General features: G+C 39.7%; 1 protein-coding gene across 1 annotated transcript in view; it reads right to left on the bottom strand.

Moving 5' to 3' along the window:
* The window catches only part of LOC148009557 (alpha,alpha-trehalose-phosphate synthase [UDP-forming] 1-like), a 199,563-nt gene extending 186,296 nt beyond the window's left edge, over positions 1-13,267 (bottom strand). Inside the window, exons 1-2 of the mRNA XM_087673029.1 lie at positions 12,125-13,267; positions 10,317-10,414 (exon numbers count right to left, since the gene is read on the bottom strand). Coding sequence (XP_087529155.1) covers positions 10,317-10,414; positions 12,125-12,668 — 642 coding nt within the window. The 5' untranslated portion in view covers positions 12,669-13,267. The remainder of the gene's footprint in view (positions 1-10,316; positions 10,415-12,124) is intronic.
* Between the last annotated feature and the right edge of the window lie 7,878 nt (positions 13,268-21,145).

Here is a 21,145-nt window from a genome sequence, read left to right as displayed (position 1 = left end):
TGATGGCTGGCTGCACCACGAACTGAGGTATCTACAGATGGAGGGGTGTAGACAGGAGTGGATGATGGCACCAGCTGATGGAGAAATCTACAAAACAAGGATGGGCTCAATGGAAAGGCAGCCTTCTATTTATAGATGTGGATCCTCCCAAAATTAGGGTTTTGGCTTATGAGACATAAAGACTCTAGAAAAGTTTGGTAATTTAATGTTTCTGGGCTGCTTTAAAGAGCTAATTGAATGATTTTAATGTGTCGTGCATCTTTTAGCTCAATACCCTGTCTCAGGCCCAAACTAGAACATAGGAGGGACTGCAAAGCATAGCTCAGCCCATAATACCCCAAGGCATCCCACTCCAAAGCAGCCAATGCATCGAAAAGGGTGCACGGCAGCCCAATGGCCTACCAAGACTATAGAGGCAATAGTTATCTTACCCCACAAGCCCAAAGAGTCATCCCAAAGAGGCCAAGCCATTGGACAAAGGGTGCTCGTCAACTACCTAATGGCCTACCAAGACCTATAAAGGCAATGAATCTGTTTTGAACTTGTTTTTATGTGTTTTCTTTTAGTATCTGTGCCCATGTGAGAAAATAAGGGATGGTCAAATCCAACATCACAAAAAAAGATCCAACTTCCAAGTCAACTACTCTCTGATAAAGGAAAAGGGATAAGTATGCACACATACATTTAATGCATGGGGTAATGAAAAGTGTCATGCTTAAACAAAATGCTATGCAACGGTGCCACTTGGATAGTACCCTTGTAGGGGAATTGTTCACTTGCCCCCTACCCGAGCCAATCTTGCTCTTTCCACCTCCTTGCTTCACATTCTAGGAAGTCAAGACCCCCTTTGAACATGAAAATTGGGATTTCTTATGAAATTGATCGAACAACCTTGTGAAATGCAAAAGTTGACATTCAAACTCATAGAAGGTGGGCAATTGGGATTGTGAGATAACTTACTGATAACATAGAAATATTTTTGGGGCAATTTATTCATGAACAAAGTGATTTGATCACCAATTGTGGTGAATTCAGCAAGCAAATGTCAATAATCAACTTGATAGTCAAATCATCTCTCTCAATAATTTTTAACTCTTGAAATTTGTGGTCCAGGTCGATAAGTCAACTATGATCGCGAGCCACATAGCGATCAAGTAGATGTGCCCCATACTCAAATGCAAGGTAACAATAATGGAGTTGAGAGTGGAATTTGGGCATAAGACCGTACATCAACTCAACCATAGCTATGGCATTTTTGCTCTTCCAAGAGCAAACTACCTCGTATGAGAACCAATGGGGATCAAGCTAGGGCTCCTATGTCTGAACAAGTTCTCACAAGCCTTGGAAATTCAAGACATGCCACATCAAATTAGACCAAGTCACAAACTTAAGACCCACTAAAATGAGTCTTATTCGTAAGCGCATGCTTGGCTAATACAAATGGATAGATGGTTGTGTCAAGGAGGGGATAGGTGGGTGGCATGGGATAGAACTGAGGATGACAAGGTGCTACATGCGGCATCGAAGTGCCTAGCATGGTGAGCCTAGGTGTGTGTCTCAAAGGAGGGGACTAACTAGTGTGTAGTCCAAATGTCGAAAAGGCATAGGTCCGCCCACTACATAGTGACATGTTGGCAAACTATGTGGCCACCTGACAAATGGGAGAGTAGAGTGGAGCTTGAGATCCATGGATGGAATACCCTTCCATGCACGTCCCTATGGATGGTTGGTTTGGGGGATAAAGCCTCACCATGGCTGCACCTTCATCACCTAGTTGTGCAAAAGCACAAGGCTTATAGGAAAAGGATGTGTCTATATTTGAAGATCCCCCCAAGGAGAGAAGGATGGGGCTTAAGACACATGGGTGGAATACCCTTGCATGTAGGTCCCCATGGATGGTTGGTTTAGGGGGATAACCCCCCCACCAATGCACCTCCATCAGCTAGTTGTGCAAAAAGCAGAGGACCTATCGAGAAAGGATCTATATTTAAAGATCCCCCCAATGTGATTTTTGGTTGGACACCTTGAATGGTAAATAGTGATGCGAGAAATGATATATGCGAAGGTGTGGAAGCTATGAAAGAGAAGGGTGGGATAGGTGGGATTGTAAATTGAGATAGAATTGGAATAGAAATGAATTGAGATAAATGATTTTGTTGTGGAAATTAAAATGAAGATGCACCACCAACATCAAACTAACTTCGAAGGAAAACTAGAAGGAGGATTACCTAATTTCTTCTAATAAGCACCTCTTCTTGTGTTTACATACAAGAATCTATCCTCTTCAAGACTTTGACTAGTATGGACAAACTAAAGAGTACCTTCGTCATCATTTTTACCAAAATCTTGCATGGAAGTATGACAAAATAAGTAGAAACAAAAGTGTAAACGTGTACCTAACACTGCCATCAATGGAGAGGTAGAAAATGAAGGTTTGTGTTGTGCTAAGAAATGTACTTAGACACTTAAACAGCCCCAAAACATGCTTATTTTAGGCTTATTTTAGCCAAAACCCTAAAATGGGGAGTGGATCGAGAGAGTTAACTGGGAGAGGATCTAGAACCCTACTTTTCTGTAAATTGGCAGCCAGCCCTCCACTCTTCCTTTAATCTCGTTTTTGCAGATTTCAGGTGTTTCAACTTGCTGCCCACACCCCGTTCCAGAGAACATCTCAACCGAAGCTATCCATTGCTGTCTCCATCAGTTGGCGCCTGATTTCCAGCCCTCTTCACGCAGTTTGGAGCTGATTTCAGTCAGGCGACTACTATTCCTGTGCAAACCTGCTGTCGTACAGCCTGCCACATCATCACAATCCTACTACCTGCGTTTTTAGTCTTTCTCTCTCCTCACTGATGTCTGCATCAAATCCAGCTTCTCACTACTGCGTTTGCTGGTGTTCAACATCCGGAGACTGCCTTGCTGCGATTCGGGATCCATTCGGAGCGACACACTCTCCAGCTCATTACCCCTGCCTTGATCCTTGAGATACAGAAGTTCCAGGTTCAATATTCATTCATTGCATAGTGTGTTTGCTGCATGAGCATCGTGTTATTCAGTAGTTATATCACTTCATTTATTCACTGTGTTCATTGTCTCTAAGTTACCCTAACCCTAACTATGTTCTTTTATCAATCTGTGCTTTGTCGTACAATTTCTCTTTATATTTCTGTGTTAGGGTATTTTTTAACATGGTATCAGAGCCTGGTATTCTCTGAGAAACCTAAGCCTTTGATCTAAAAGCTCTACACAAGAAGCAAGAACAACAATAGGTTCAAATGACTTCGAACACAACAACACCAATTCAGTCTCCAAAACCAACTATGCCGAGAACCGAGCGAGAGTGGGCCAATCACCTTACTCCACAAAGTTCCGACATGGTGGATGACACTTCTGATTACATGGAAGAACAGCTAGGCAAGCTGACCTCTAAAGAATAAAAACTGATCATAGCTTATAGACGAAAGAAGATTGAGGAGCTCAATCAAAGGATTGCCCTTCGAGAAAATCTCCTAAATGAGGGTATGCATGAATTTCTCTCTTCAGATTTTGTGCGTAAGTGTGATGATGTTGTAGGGCCGTCGAGACCTCCATCAAGGATGGGTCCCCCCTGTTGGAAAATAAGACCCGGAGTATGTTCCTTTATTTCATCCACTTCCATCCACTTCGGTGCAAGGTACGTTAGATTCATCTTTTGTGCCTTCTTCTTTTACTTCTTTTGTTTTGCAATATTCTGGTAAAGATCACGCAGAAGAAAGAGTATACTCTATTGACTACGGAAAAGGTCCTCTTGAGGACAAATTCTTGTATGTTAACACACGTCGAAGAAAAAGCCAAGTACCTTTTCTTCTACCCTTCCTTCTTTTACGTCTACTTTACAAAATCAGAATGAATTTGGTGTTCCTTTTTCTTCATTGCATGGTGCATCATCATCTTCACATTTTCATTTCCAATCATTAAATGATAAAAATGAACAAAATGTATCTGCACCTCATACACCTCATTTTCAAAAACCACCCATCTCACAGCATTCATCCACTGCTTCTCCACTTCCATTCACACCGTTCACTTTTCCATTTCAAACATCTTATGTCGCACCGCTCATCACACCGGGGGGTTATGGAAACATAGGCACATCCTTTAGGACCTCATCCTTACCTCTGTCAAGTGGTGTTCCACCTACTACACACACACTTTCGGAATCATTGCAGCTTGGGTATCCCCCCCAGTCTCTCCCAAGTGTGGATCAATTGACTCCACAGTTTGCCTCCATGGCTTTCCCTAGTGGACCTTCCGGTCATACTGTTGTGCCCCAGCCTCACTTTAGATAGGGCTTCTGTGTCCTAGTGCCTTCACATACACCGGCACCTTATGGAAACATTCATGTTCCAATGCCTTCACCTCAATCAGCACTCGTTGGACACTCACAACCTACTTCTGCCTACCCATCTTTTATCAGACACATCCACCTCCACCATCTTACCCTTCACAATCTTATCCCCCACATCCATCTTACCCTACCTACTCCACACCTCATGGTTCTAGCTCGTCTTCTGCCAAGCATGCATTTAATGACAATACTCGTTTTAACGGGTCAAACTTTACTACTTGGTCGAACTTGATGAGACATGTCCTTGACTCCCAGAACCTATGGGATCTTGCGCAGGGGTTGAAACCCCAACTCAATTCTACACTTGTTCCATACGAGGTTGTTCGCTCATGGAAGGCTAGGAATACCTCTGCTATTGTCGAGCTGATACAGGGCTTAATGCCTGAGTTTCATTCTCAACTTCAACATTTTGACTTAGGATCAGAGCGATGGGCACACTTGACTGACCGCTATGCGGCTCGGGATAGAACCCATCGTATTAATCTTAACCATGAGCTTCAGCTTTTCAAAATCACTGACCGGGATGACTTGAAAGTCAAGGTGGCTCAGTTTCGACGTCTTTTCGCTGAATTCTCCACTACAGGGACTCCTAAGTCCTCTGACGATCAAGTCACATTGTTTCTAAACAAACTCCCTAGGAAATACTTCAATTTTGTGGAAAGCATAATTTCAAAACCTACCATGCCTACATTCTATGAATTTGAGTGTCAGTTGTTGCGTTACGCATGGTTGTTCGATCAGTTTCATATGAATTCCTCTTCAGAGGAAGCTCTTGTTGCTCATTCTCAGAAAGGGTAACAAGGGAAGGGAAAACAAAACCAAACCTCCACTCAAAATCAAAATCAAAATCAAAAGCAAAATCAATCTGGGGAATCACAAGGAACATCCCAATCTCTCAAACCTGGGTGGCAAAATGTACCTAAAAAGAATAGGTATTGTCAACATTGTCAAAAGGCTGGCCATTTTAACGATGAGTGTCGATCAAAGGCAAGAGCCACAACACTAAAACCTAAGTCTCAAACCCCCGCCCCTTAGTCGAGCACCCCCTGCAGGGGAGGTAGGGTGATGGCAAGGGGCAGTTTAAAGGTCAGACTCACACTGCAACCGCACAGCCATCTCAGTCGACAACGTTCTCAACTCCAGAGGGCTTGTCTAACTGATCCACAAAGGCCCATATCATCTCCATAGAGACATCAGATGCAAGTCTCGTCCATATCTATGAGTTGCCTCCCGACGAGGTTACCGCATAGGCCCACTCGATACAACCAAGCACTTCAGCTCCTGTTTGGATTGTGGACAATGGAGCTACACATCACATGACTCCTATTGAGGACATATTTTGTACCCAAGTCCCTGCAGCCGAGGCAGATCCACGTAGGAAACAACTCCTCGGTCAATATTCAGACACAAGGTTGCATCAGTTTTGCCACTGATAAGGGTCCGGATCTGGCTACGCTGGACAATGTATATCATGTCTCTCAACTTGGGGTAAACTTGTTATCTGTTCAGCAGCTTTGTCGGTTGGGGCGAGCGGTTTTATTTACAGCGATCACAATCGAGATGCTTGACTCTCTGACTAGTTTAGTGATTGCTCGCGGTGAGGCACAGCCTAATGGCCTATACCACATGACACTTTCTGACCGAGCCAACAGCCGAGGGCTCCGTGTTCCATAGCTTCTAGGCCTTAGCCATCTCTCGGAAGCTTACGAACAATGAGTGTCTTTGGCATTTTCGCTTAGGGCATCTTGGTTATGACTCACTTTATGAGTTGTCACGCCATGAGCTGGTTGAGGGCCTTCCGTGCCTGAAGCTTGCTCGAGATGTCTGTAAAGCTTGTCAACTCGGCAAGCAGCACCATACCCCATTTCCTCAACAGTCCTCTCATAGAGCTGAGGCACCTCTTAGATTGATTCATGTTGATCTTTGTGGGCCGACATCCACTGCTACCTTGAATGGCGCACTGTACTTCTTTTTTATAGTGGATGATCATTCTAGATACATGTAGATGTACTTCCTCAAGCATAAGTCCGATGCTTTCACAGACAATTCTACTTGGGTGCTACTCATTCATAACCAAACTGGTCATCGTGTCAGTTGCATAAGGAGTGATACCGGTGGTGAGTTCATCTCCCATGAGTTTTCCAAGTTTCTACAGAAGCATGGCATCTCCCACTAGCTCACCTCTACCAACTCCCCCTCTCAAAATGGAGTCGTAGAGCGTAGGAACCGGACAATCATGAAAATGGCACATGCACATACCTATCGCTCTGTTATAGGAAAACTTCTTTGGTTAATTCACACTAGGCCAGATTTAGCTTACTCAGTTAGCATACTCAGTCAGTATTTCACAGCACCTAGGATGTCACATTGGATTGCACGTCTTTGAGAGTTGCGTTATTTGTGGTGTACTTATTCTTATGGCCTGACATATGATTCTGATTTATGTTTGTAGGGGTACGCTGATTCTGATTGGACAGAAGATCCTGACATCCGGTGTTCCCATGGCAGCTACCTCTTTACCTTGGGCACAGCTCCCATTTCTTGGTTAAGCCGTAAGCAAGAGACGGTGGCGCCTTCCACGGCCGAGGTTGAGTACTGGGCTCTCTTTGATGACACCACCGAGGCCATCTATCTGAGGAGTCTACTGTCCGCACTTCATTTACCATGTGACTCTTTCACAGTTGCCTACTGCGACAACCAGAGTGCCATTGCCCTTGCGGGCAATCCGATCATCACACCACGGACACAGCATGTGGCAGTCCACTTTCACTTTTCCAGAGAGCAAGTTGAGCTAGGCACTATTCGCCTAGAGTTTGTGCCTTCAACAAATAATTTTGCAAACATTTTGACCAAAGCAGTCAACCAGCCAATTCTTCAGTACCTGCTACCCAAGATCAGCTTGGGTGCACCCTCCCCTACTTCTTCAGCTTGACGGGGAGATGGGTGCTTCCCTCTTGCTTTCCCTTCTAGTTTAAGAGGGGGCAACTTCTACTCTTAATAGTGACAGTGATGATGCTTACATTTTTTAAACATTACATTCATTTATTCTTTTATATTGCATTATGGACATCTGTAACTTCATTTGCATTGTCAGGATGACATGATTGTAAAAGGGCACTTGGACAAGTAAACAATTGCCCTACAAGGACATTATCCAAGTGACACTCTTGCATAGCATATTACATGAACATGTCATCTTACATCTCCCTTTGCATTACCCCGTGCATTGGCATTCTGTTCATGGAAACATGCATCTGTGCGCATTTATCCATCTTCGGTCTTTTGGAGTAGTCGACTCTAGGATCCACCATATTCATGGCATAACACATGACAGTTCTCCTAAAAGGCAGTTTCCCTACCCTTGCTTGCTTGCTTGTTTGCTTTGCTTGTCTTGCTAAGCCCACCATCATCTTTTTTGCCTCTACATATATTCACCACATGATCGGCACACACACACACACACATTTATCATCCTTAGGCACTTATCCTAGTCAGTGTGAGGGATTGGATTGCTAGTTTTGTGAATGACTTGGGTTTAAAACTCTCCTTATCATTTCCTATCTGTCACGGTACCGGTGTGGTAAACTAGATAAGGGAGGGTGGGAGGGAGAAAAATGATATCTCCCAATGCACAACAGTAAAAGGTGGCAATAAAACGTCGCAATAAAACGCGGCAGTAGAACGCAGCAGTAGAACGTAACAGTAGAACACGCTGAAGTAAAACGCAGCAGTAGAACGTAGCAGTAAAATGCAATAGTAGAACACAATAGCAAAAGAAGAGAAGTGGATGCTGAACCCATCATCGGTCTTTGCCTTCACTGGAGTGGAGAATCTTTGTTGCTGTTTAAGCAGATCCAGCTTTGATACCATGTCAAAAGATGATGTACCAACGAGACTGTAGGGTTTGCGGAGAGGAACACGGAGTGAAATCGACAAACATGGAGAAGAGAAGACAAGAGAGAAGAAACTCTGATGAATGGAATGATGAAGGCCTAAATTACGGAGTGAATGTGATACAAGGGAACAAGGGTGCCATAGCACAAGAAAGATAATGAAGACAGCCACAAACCACGAACCGCAAATTCCTCCTGAAGGGATGTGAGGGCAGTGGAGAGACTGGTGAGAAGAGGTGACGGACTAAATGAATCAACCATAAGGAATGAATGAGAGAGTGGCCTATAAATAGGCACAGTCAATCTAGGATGGTGCCCTTTTTGGGGCTACAAACCCTACACGCAAAACACAGAAACACAAAAACGCAAACTATGAGTCAAGGGTGAAGGGTTTTTCAACACAATCAAAACCTCAGCAACCACGACCAGCAACACGATCACTACTAGAATTTTTTCAAAACTTTGCTAGCGCCATTCACTAGGTTGCAAAAGACAATCCCAACTTGTCTTCTTTTAATGAGCTAGGGATGATGTTGCTTCAAGAGTAAGCTAGCATTAACTAGTATGAACTTATGCAAGCCAGCCGTTGATGCCCTATTTAAGGGCAAACGCAACTCTCCATCATTGAAAGGTTGCAAGCCTAATGCAAAACTCAGTCCTCTAAAGCTCAAATGCAAAGGATGAGTAGAAAGAAATAAGATGTCATTATTGCAAGAAATAGGGAAAGCTGAGACATAAAAAATTAGCTTGCATGCACCTATCAACCCAAATGCTCATAGTAGCTCAAATTACACAATGTGCGAACCCTCAAATAGCACATGAATATCACCTAAGTGAAAAGTGGAGTGATGATCAGAATGTGAATAGAGCAAATATGCATAAGTGAGGTACAATGCAGTACAATAATGACCAAATCCAAAGGGAGCCAAGTGAAACCAATGGCTTGATTCAAAAGGCAATGAAAAGCACACATGCCTTCAGGATTTAGTTTGAGCCATATCAAGTGATTTAACTTGTTGTATACTCATATGATTCTTAAGAAAGACTTGAAACCATCCTTCTATAATGGAGAGAAACAAGATCCAAATAATGATGTAACTCGTTTTTTTAAAGCTGCGAGAATTTGCATAGCTTAAGAACTGCAAGACTTGAGCTTTGGGTAGCAAGGCTTGCAAATAGTAGATGGTTGTATAAACTATGGGTAAATGCCCCAAACTTGGGAAGAGTTTGAAATTAAATTTCTTAAAATGAGAAGGGCTTTGGATACCTAGGGTCAATCTAAAATGGATAAATTGTCAACCACAAAATTGAAAGGCTTGGGTGCATGGGATCAATGTGAAATAGGTAAATTGTTAATAAGACAAGATCGATGTAAAATGAGTAAACTCTCAATCACAAGTTTGTGACATTGTAAAGTAGCCACTCTTAAGTTGAGGGGAGTAGATGGAACCGAAGCTTGAGATAGAGCAGTGCCCAAGCTCAATTAGATTGAGCTAGAACAAATCCCAAAATTAAGCATAATTGAGCTAAAGTAATTTCCTGAGACCAATGTAGCAAATACATTTCCAATTATAGAATTGTAGCACTCTATAAAGAAGCCACCCTTAAGTGGAAGGGAGCGAATGAAACCAAGTTTTGAGCTAGGAAGGGCCCAAGATCAATCATGATAGAGCTAGAAGAAAGCCCAAAATTAGGCATAATTGGGATAGAATAATGCCCATACTCAGGCATGACTGAGCCCCTACGGTTATCAAACCATAGTATGTTCAACGAACAGCTAGAGGGTGAAGATTCAAGATATAGAAAGGAGGATTTCTCATAGAGCATGCATCCTTTCTAACTTAGCCAAATAATTATTGGCAATTCATTAGTAGCCATTGCCCAACAAACATGCCCTTGATAAGGCGTACTTAAAGATTGACAATACACACCACAAGGGAAAGAATAACCTTTCAATTGCAAAAAAAAGTTTGTTGGAAACATTTGGTGATTTTTCAAAATACAAACAAACTGTTAAACAATAGAGGCTGAAGAACCTTCTCCTCCAAAGCCCTTCTTAAGGCGATTTGTCCAACTTCATCCGAAACATTTACACCTGCCCATCCAATCCATCGTGTCTCAAATTGCCTCACTCCTGGACACCAAAATAAATTAGAAAGCAAAGCAAAAAATAAAGTCCAACAAATACAATTAGACAAATACCTTGCATAAGAAGCCATCTTTTAATGAGATCCCATACTTGGAGTGACCTAAATCAGTTTCTACTGCCTTCTACAGACTCATCAAAAAGAGATCCACATTGTACATTACACAGGTATATTAACCAGACACTTTTAACTCTCTAGAAAAAGAACCACACCCTGAGACAGCTAAGGGAGCCTTTGCTGTTAGATGAACATTGATGACAGCAATTGCACACAAAAGAATGTTTCTCTTCATGATAAGCCTTAGAAACTGATACAAAAAACCATATCCAAAACCATCAAGCTGCTGCTACTGCTACAAAGGACAAGGCAGAAACTATACGAGTCCTAGATTTTGATATCTCCCTTATTGTAGTATAAACTTACCATCATACATTCCCTCCATCTCCCTATCCCTCCTCTCCCCTTCATAGTCATCATACTTTCCCCGCCCCCCTCCACCTCTTCTTGCCACCCTTTCAACCACCATACACTTACATGATTTTGAGATAATATAATGATATAAGAGCAGGTAGACCTATCTAAGATCAAATTGACATGTTGGATGCTAATGGATTGGAGCATGCATTTACCTCACTGGATAACTGACTATTGACAACTTAAACATTAGCTGTGCATCTCACATACATCAAAGCTTGGCCCCAAGCTAGAAGGCTGAGAATTGAAAGCATATAGATTTTGAAATTTTTGACACACTTGCTGTTTAAGAACAGCTTCTGCAAACGAGTTCAACCATCAAGAGATGAAAGATCAAGTTGAACGTTTAACCAAGAACTGTGGTGCGTATGTATCATGATCACTCATGACAATCTATATTCTATTGATCCGGCACAAACCCTAGGGTTGACCACTCACTTGATCCGGCCCTTCTCTCTCATGTACATACATGGCTATTTTGCACATGGGGCAAGTTTGTGTAAAGATGGATGCATGTAGGTTAAATTGATAGACACGTTTTTTTATGTCATATTACACACACACACACACACAAACTTCCATGGTAGCAAGAGCCAGTGTTTCAAGACAGAATTACCAGATTCAATGCTAAGATGGATTGAGCTGAACTAGAAAACAGCAAAGTGTGCTGCCTGGTGCCATCTTTTACATGTCTCAAGCTAAACTAAAGTCTGGTATCTCTTCCATTCGTCCACACACACAGTGCACATATTGTCATTTGCAATATTGCAGGTTTGAAGAAAAAGATTGCAAACTTTCAGGGAAATTTTGGTTTGAAGAAAAAGATTGCAAACTGTCAAGGAAATTTTGGTTTCTGCTCAGACCAGAATAAAGATTTGAAGGTCCACTCTATATAGGTTACAAATTCCTGGGAACACTGACATGTGCAGACACATACACGCATGCATGCACACACACATGCATGCATGCGCACACACAAAACACAGATCAAAAAAATTATTGCAACTCAAAGGTTCATTTGTTCTACTTTTATACTTGTTTGTATGTGCGTATGCTTACATTCACATACATATTATTCGCATCTCTACATGTGATGCTACATGTAAGGAGCACCGGGTGATACAAGGTGCACTCTCCTTTTTCTTGTTCTTGCAAGCACGATCTGATACAGCAAAAACGTATGTGGAAAGTATGAAATCACGTAAGGCTGCATGAAATCTCACCCAAAAGGGCACTAACTAAGCCACCTGCACTGAGTTCAAGTGACCACTCATCCCCTTTCCTTGTGGCAGATACTGGTAGGCGATTAGCAACCACCAGCAAACGTTGCCGACAATTCTGATGTGAATTCCTAGTGTTTTCCAGTGCTTCATAGAGAATTTTACCGGCATGACTGTCATTTTCAGTTATCAATATATCTCTCCCTAGCCATCCATCTCCTCTGTCCCAGCCTGCATTGCTTTGCAGAGGCTCACCAAAGGCTTCAGGCGGTCGCACATCAGGTTGCTTGTCCTGCTCAAACAAGTTCAATGCCCAATTCAGCTGGCTTCTCGGCAAAAAACGGGGAGAGGCGGCCGATGAAGTGATATAGGCTGAGGTGGCATTGGAGAGATGAGTAAACGTAGTATTCTCCTCAAAGGAGAGTGCTGCAGGTCCACTATCTCTCTCTCCAGATGAAAATATTGGATGCGTTGAGTTGAAGTTGCCTCTCTCTTCTCCACATTCTCTGCTACGCTCCCGGGCCTTCAATGCCTGGCGATTAGGCATATGCTTATGTCCCTTTTCGTTGCTCCGGCTAGGCGCAGGGCGTGACGTACCGGCTTCCACCTGATGGTTTCAAAGTCTTCTCGCTAGGCTAGAGCGTATCGATAAGAAAGCTTGCTAGAATGCTGTCTCCTTCTTTTTGTTAGAACTGTACTGCTGCGCACCCGGAGCAGCTTCAAGTCTTTTTCAGAGAGTTTGCTATGGCTAGATGTTTCTTGGACGCGCCATGGCGTCCTGCTCAGGAAGGTGGCAAGGGATGCCAGGGGTGAGCTATGGTGGAAAAGGGAGGGTGGCAATGCAAATTGTAGTCGAGGCAGGCAGGAAATGGCAGGCAGCGCAGGCGAAGGCGAAGGCGACGGTGGAGAGTGAGAGAGAGACAAAGAGAGAGAGATGAATATCAATCAATGGCTGAGAAAAGAAAAGAAGAGACGAGAGGAGACGAGTTGAGAGGAAGAGCGAGGAAACGGGCAGCCTGAATAAAATACACCCAAAACCCCTCGCTCTCTCTCATACGTCTGTCCGTCCCAAAATCAGTTCCCTCAAATAAAATACACAACCCTCACATAGATTATACTGCTCGCCTCCTCAATCCTCAAAATTAAAACACAACCTTCAAATGAGACAGTCCCTCGAATAAAATGCACAATCCTCACATCAATTATACTGCTCGCCTCCTCAATCCTCAAAATTAAAACACAATCTTTTCTCGCTAGACATTTCAAATGTTGGAATCGATCAAGTTTCCATGCTATGGCATGTCTTTTTTTTCTTCTACTTACTAAAATTATATTTACTTTTACTTTCAACTGCAAATAAAGACTTAATGTGTTGCATGACTCGTGTATTACTCTCCCCCTCCTCAATCCTCTCACACTTGTACTCTTTCCCTCTTCTTTCTCAATCATCTCTCACAATTACATCTACACCTTGCTTGCCTCCTCAAGGCACCTTGGGATTGTTTTTAAAGCTCTCTTCTTCTTCTTCTTCTTCTCCCCCCCTTTAAATGTGAAATAATAGTATTGATATTGCTATGAGAGGTTATATACAAGTGTATCTTAGAAGATGCTCTTGAGGGCCAAAAAAGGATCCACCCAAAATCTTGGTAACATATTCACTTAAGAGGGATAGGTCAAAAGTGGGGCCTTCCTAAGTAGCTTATAGCCAACTTTGATAATCTGTCGTTTTCTCCTAAGTCCCCCTGCCGCCGCCCCCCCCCCCCCCAAAAAAAGCTTTTGGAGCTGCTCGCGTCGGAGGGACCCATCTATTTCCCATTTAAGTTCACACTAATTAAACATACCAATTTAAGAGCCATGCCCCACAAAAGTTGAGGGAGTTATGACCTAAAATGAGAACCAACCATGCACAAGTTCACGATAACAATGGGCCCCTACTACCAACATCCATAAAGATGTTTGGGAAGAGAGAGAAATGAGTTTTTCTCGTGAGGGTTTTCCCAAGGGAACAATTTTCCAATAGGTTTCTAGACAGTAATGGTTTGGGAAGAGAGAGAAAGGAGTTGTTCCCGTGAGGGTTTTCCAATGGGAATGATTTTCCAAGAGGTTTCTAGACAATAATGATTTCTTGTTTATGAAGCAAGCCACATGGGGGGTTTTCTAAAAACCCCCATATAATTTTTTGAAAAAACCCCCATATAATTTTTTGAAATTAAGAAAACCTTTGAAAAGACATAAGAGGTGAACAAAACTAAACGATACTAATGTTAGTGGGCTCGATGACCCAATTCAAGTGTAGCCATACAATATTGTGGGTAGGTTGGGGAGGAGTCCACATGTTTCACACAATTTTAGAAAAGGGCTTTTTAGAGAAACACCATCCCTTAGGTGTTTTTAGGAAAAACCAATAGTTTTTTTGTGAAAACGAGAACCCCCCCCTCAAGTGGCCTTAAGGAGTTCCCAATTTTCCCAAAAAAACGTTAGAAAAAACCCCTCCAAAAACCCCCACGTGAACAGCTCCGAATGCTTTGCAAGTAGAAAGAAGTTGTGATGTTAGATGAAGGAGGTGGAGACCAACCATTCAAGACCTTACACGTACATTTACTTGTAGAGTACTCTCGTTTTTTTAGGGTACTTAGTCAACTAGGCAAAGTACCCCCTTTTTTTGAAGTTAAAGTCAATGAGTTCAAGCCACACAATGAAAACTTAATATAACTCCATGAACTAACATAAGTCAAGTTAACTTGCACATGTCCCGTCTCTAATACATACATACCATTGTCAATCCATAACTTAACATGTGCCCATTAGTTATAGCCTCAACAAGCTTTTCCTTTATTGTAAACAAATAATTAAACAATAGTGCAAATGTCCAAAAACGTCTCCTCTTCTTACTTTCCCATGCCTTCCTTATTCTCTCCTCCACCCATTCTTTTTTAATAAGGAAATGTGAGCTTGCACACTTTAGACAATGATTTCCATGTGGAAAGAAAAATCCTTTCTTAAACCCACATTGGCTATTAACTTCTTTCTCTTTTCTTCACTCTCATGTGAAACACATTTGCTTTCCTAAAGTTTAATGTGAACCAGAACAAAAGGTTCTTGCATTCTAAAGAACATGTGCTCTTCCATGAAGGAGGAGGACAAGGAAAATATAGTCACTCAAAATTTTCCTTACATAAGAAAGATGTCAAATAGTCAATACAACTATTTTTGTGATTTGTATTCTTTGTAAGAGCCAAGATAACATCAATTTAGCATCCTTAAAGGTGGCTAAATACTAAAAGCTTGCCCAAATGCAACCATAAGTCTGTATGCATGAATCATGTTGTGCATCCTATTATTGGTTAAGCATTGCATAATGTTCATCATATGAGAAATGCATGTAAGTGAGATAATTGTTTAGCCTATTTAGACAAATACAAAGCCTTTAACTCTACAAGGATGCTACTTTAGGCTTCAATCTTGAGCCCAATGTAAGTAGCTCTTTAATGATGAACAAGCATTCTCTCACAATATGTACTATCTAAACCTCATCACCAATTTGATTGTCTTAAATGACATAGTAGCCCTTTTGCTAGACTAGAGAAGGTTTGAGGTCATTGTATAGTAATGTCTAAATAAGAGCATTCTTTATAGTAGATCTTTAAATTATATTGTCCATTATAACTATGATGTTTTCCATTATGTAATTGCCTAGTCTAAAGGGAGTGTAGCCTAACCTTAAGCATTACCACTCAAATGGAGCTCTAAATCTTTTAGCATCATTTTCAAACAAGACAATTTGCATCGTCTAAGGTCTCTAACATCCGTTTGAAACAATGTTTGAAATCAAACAAAGCTTTTGTTTCATAACTAAGCATTACACTAGCCAGTGGGTTAGTGGGTGTACACACGATGAGTGGCCTAAGTCATAGGCGCACATTGGGTTAAAGGGAATCTTGATAATGTTTGAAATCAAACAAAGCTTTTGTTTCATAGCTGAGCATTGCACTAACTAGTGGGTTAGTGGGTGTACACACGATGAGTGGTCCAAGTCAAGCGCACATTAGGTTAAAGGGAATCTTGAATAGTTGATTGATCATCACTACTAATGGGTATGCGCACAACTTCTAAAATAGAGCGGGATTCTACAAAGGCTTGGGTCTATATGAGACCATATATGGTTTGTTGATAACCCATCTTTATTTGTGTATTTCTTGCACTAGTATTAGAGCTTGTTTAACACATTATTGTTTTTGAGATACAAAGGATAAAATAGTAATCATGAGCTACTTTTACATGCAAAGCCATACACCAAACTTGTTTCTCATAATTTTGATAATCATATTTTTGAGATACCCTATGTCACTTTGGGTTTTCTACATAGGGATTTAATTGTGCACTACCATCTTCAATTCTAGGTGAATTGGGCCAAACATATGGCATAAGACAACCTTTCATGTTCTTCTCCCGCTTGTATTCACACAAGTCCCTTTTGATTATTTCTAGTCTCTACTTGTAGCTTAGTCAACTTTAGAGGATATGAAAATGAGTTATTCTCCTCTTTGTACCTCCAAGGTAAGAGTTATATGAGTTTTGTATGGCACGTTAGCATACATCCATTATTTCTATTGTTGTATCACATGGTCATAATTTAATCTTCTAGAAATCAACAAGCTCTACTTTATCTAGCTCTTATGAATGGTCCTTACCTTTGATGCATCAATATTGTTATTATTTCTATCGTTGCATCACATAGTCATACTTTAATTTCCTTGAAATCAATAAGCTCTAATCTACTATATATGTAGCTCTTATGAATAGTTCCTACCTTTGATATACTTCAAGGTAGCTAGTTCAAAACAATGACTCTTAGATGTACAACATATGTATTTTAGACCAAATAAACAAACAAGAGGCTCTTGATTGAGAGTTTGATTGTGAAAGTATGCTACTTGATTTGATGCTTATACATAAGCTACAACAAGACAATCTCTTAAGAGCCATGAAAGGTCTCATGCACGTTCTTATAAAGCGTGTTTGGCACTTTTCTCATGTATTTACACATGCCCATGCATAATGAGTTGAAGCTCAAAGGTGTTGGTCAACATTGCAATAAGGGAGACATGTGGATTGGTCAATTGTCAAAAGGGTAGTGTAGAAGATATTGTGCTAAAATCTCAACTATTGATATTCACCATGTTCTAAAATCTCTCAAAATCTAAACTTTCCCTTTTACATGCCAAAGCTTGAGAGACCAAATTTGTCGTGATACAAGGCCTTTCAAGATTGTACCACACCCAAAGATATAAATACACAAAGAAATATGAAGTGGCAGTGTTACTTAGTGAGAACATGATGTAATTGTCTGTGCAAAGTGTTCGGGCCACTCAACCATGACATAAATAGATTCTTGACATCCAATAACTTTACTTTTCAACAACACTGTAAAAGGAGTAGAAATAGAGTATCAATGGACTAGAAAATAAAAATCAATCACAATGAGGAAAGCTATAGTACATGCATGTACATGAGAATGTCGATTTTTCTTTTGAACCATCAAAAATATTTATTAAGTTCTTAACACTTTCCTAACTTTGTGGACCTTCAAGCCATGGTATCATACTTTCGAGCCCTATCTAATGTTCAACATGAGAAATTCCATCTCATTCCTATGTATCTAAAAGATTTTCTTTTATCATCAAGACTTCATTGTCAAGACATTAATATGATTATTGTCAATGAAGCTCAACTCTTTGATAGAAAAAGCTTTAATGAGAATATTTTACTTTCATCACGCACACACACACACCTCTGTGTGTGTCTGTGTGCGTATGTGTGTATGTGTGCACATGTGCAATGGATGTGTATGTGCAAGCGTGCAATGGGTTTCAAGTCTCTTAACTTATGGATGCACATGTCTATAGTTGGCTCACTAGTCCCAATGAGTTACACAAAGAAACAATGATACTCATCCAAACTTCTAGTCTCACATTTTCATCATCAAGGCTTAAAATGTAGTAAGTGTTTAGTTCAAATAAGTCTTTGGTTTCTTAAGGCAAACTATAATGGTAGATATCAATGTTTTATTTTCTAAAACAAAAAATTAGGGTGTATAACATCTTGATAGATATGTGTTGTAGTCAACCAGTGCCTTTTTGTGGCTTTGTTCCATCAAGCCTTGGTATTATACTTTGAATTGTGATATTTAGTGAGTTTTAGTCGTAACATCTGGTGTGAACTTCCTCAATAGTGCAAATTGCTTCAAATTGGATCGGTCTACATTTTGATAAATTATTTCATAAGGTAGCCTCTTCAACTTACAAGAGTGGTTGCCTTATTGCATGCACAGGTGTTACACTATTGTTGTCTAAACAACTTTTTTAAAACTAATCTAGAATTCATAATTCAAGGTTTAACCTTAGCATAATGCCAATTTACTTTCCATGCTCTATATCATTAGATAGGTCTTCAAAAAGTGGATTCTAAACATGAATACTCCAATAATTTATAATCGTTAGTAATAATATTACCAAATGTGCTAGTACCACAAATACTATACCACCTTATAATGCATTCATAGTCCTTCAAACACATTGAAATTTGAGTTTATCCATTATCAAAGTTCTTATTTCTCTTCATAAGCATGAAAGCTCACTTCAATTGATTTACAATAGGGGAGTTTTGATGTCTCAAAAATGCCTTTTAGGATGTAGAGAGAGTGTGCTCTAGACCAATGGAAGTAAAGCCTACATAACGAATGTTTCATTTTTGAAAAAGTAAAAAACCATTTTATAAATATAGATACAATATTACTACAAATTTTATTATGAATATCTATTTTCATCATCTCATAATTGTGATTATGACATCCTTTACATTAATGACAAAGTAGGATCTTAGCCACTTACATTAGTGGCATATCTCACATTATATGATAATGACAATTGAATTTAAATTCCAATTACCAAAAAGCCTAATGTTCATATTTTTCATTCCCTTGTTTTGTTCCTCTCGTCTCTTTTCTTCCTTCATAGTATCTTGTTTCTCTCTTCTCTCTCTCTGCCATGGATACATGAATTCAACCTTCAACAAGGCTCCCAAGCTTTGAAATCATATCCATATGTGTGTTTAATTCATTCCAAACATATAGAAGATGAATTCCTACCATTATCAAAGGTAATAGGATTACCATGCAACAAGCAAAATGTAGGAAAAGCAGCTATATGAGAGCTCATTTATCTTTGCTTGGAAAGGATCAAAGGCTTTAGACTTGGAGCAAACAAGAATAGCATAAAGAGGTTTTAATACAACATGTATTAATGCATAGAGAGCTGCATTTGGAACCTAGAGCTTCCAATCTTCCATTGTAAAGACCGAATTGTCAGTATTTCTTCATTCTCAATGCTTTTCTTTTATCACACTTGCTATTAAGCCTTAGTATGTCAAATTTTGTATTTATTTATAGATGTCTATCCTTTTAATCTTGAGGAATGGTACCTGTCAAGTCTATTATTGATCTTATTGATGTTATGCATGGTTTAATTGGAGAAGAAATGTACAAAGGTAGGAGAAAAACATAGTTCATAAAGAATGTAATATTTTTTAATGACCATTCTTATATCATCTATATGCAATATGGCTAATGGGGAGCAATATCTGTGCTTCCTTTATATGATTTTACAAGCCTTGAGTGGTCTTTGCCAAGTCTAGCCACTAGTGTCAGAGCTACATGTGTAAAATGTTTTTTGAGATATATAGAGTATCATAACCTAATATTTCAAGTAGGCTGAGCAAGATTACTTTGTTTATGCCTATTAATGTATTTAATAATTTATTTTCCAATGACAAGATAAGAAGATCAAAGGCCACGATTCAATCTCAAGAGGCTAGTATATGATCATGTCTTACAAATTGTCGATGAGGGGTGGAATGCTAGGTTAGAAGGCAAGATAACTTGTAAGATAGATTAATACTCTATTTTACAAATACATACTTGTAACTCAAAATTTTATCCTTCGCTTTGATTATAGTAGATGCATTATATTAGTGGTAGTCTAGTTGCTTTGGATTAGAATCTAAATGATTTTAGCAAAGATCTTATAGTGGATCTTAATGTTTGGCTCAATTAGGATATTATTACAATACTAAAGGCTAGATCATGGACTTATAAGATAAAGATATCAAATTGCCATGTTCATTTGCATTCCAACTTAACAACAAAAGAGTAAGTTGTACATTAAATTATATATATATGGTTCCACTTCTTGAATGTTAAATATCTATGCTAAATCTTTTGCAAATATAAAATAGGAGAGAGAAAAATATATAGTGCAATGATATTGAAGAAAATATCTATTTACTTTGAATATAAATATAAGTTTTGATATTGTAGTAAATTTGTAGTTACTTTTTTCATGATCTATATATATAAATGAGATCTTACAAGGCAATATAGAAAAGTTATTTCTTTTTATGAGGAATATCCTTTTTAGAAAATTTTTTGCATTTCTTTCATGCTTTGGTTGCCTTAGGTGTCGAGGGCATCTCTCACTCCTTCTCAACGTTCACGCTCTCTACCCCCTCCTTGTCTATGTCCTCCTTATCTCCTTATTCTTCTCATGTACAAGTGACAAGTGTGTGCTTAAAAAGCTTTGCTTATACATAACAAATATTCTCACTATTGCAACAATCCTTGAAAAACTATCACACATTTGAAATAACAGGATGTTAGTTCACTGTTATTTTGCAATGCATTATCTTTTGAGTAAAATGCTATATTAAAGTTAAATATTTTTCACATTACCTTTATAAATTTGTCATCATCAAGATAAATAAACTCAACTAATCTCTTGGCATTTAAAATGTTCCTCGTGAGGGCTCTAAAACCAACAACATAAAGCAAAATTGTGCAACTTATTTATGATAGTTTGTGAAATCAAATATCTATTTTGATAAAACTTTTCCCATGACTTGTCTATACTCCATTTGTACAAGTGGGTTGGAAGGCATAGGAGGCTTTTTCTATAGCACTTCAATCAATCT

This window comes from Lygodium microphyllum, chromosome 30, assembly GCF_053477565.2.
Source record: "Lygodium microphyllum isolate KBCC chromosome 30, Lygodium_microphyllum_v1.1.10, whole genome shotgun sequence".
NCBI lineage: Eukaryota > Viridiplantae > Streptophyta > Polypodiopsida > Schizaeales > Lygodiaceae > Lygodium > Lygodium microphyllum.
Note: the sequence above shows the minus strand (reverse complement) of the source record. Positions and strands in the feature narration are given on the sequence as shown.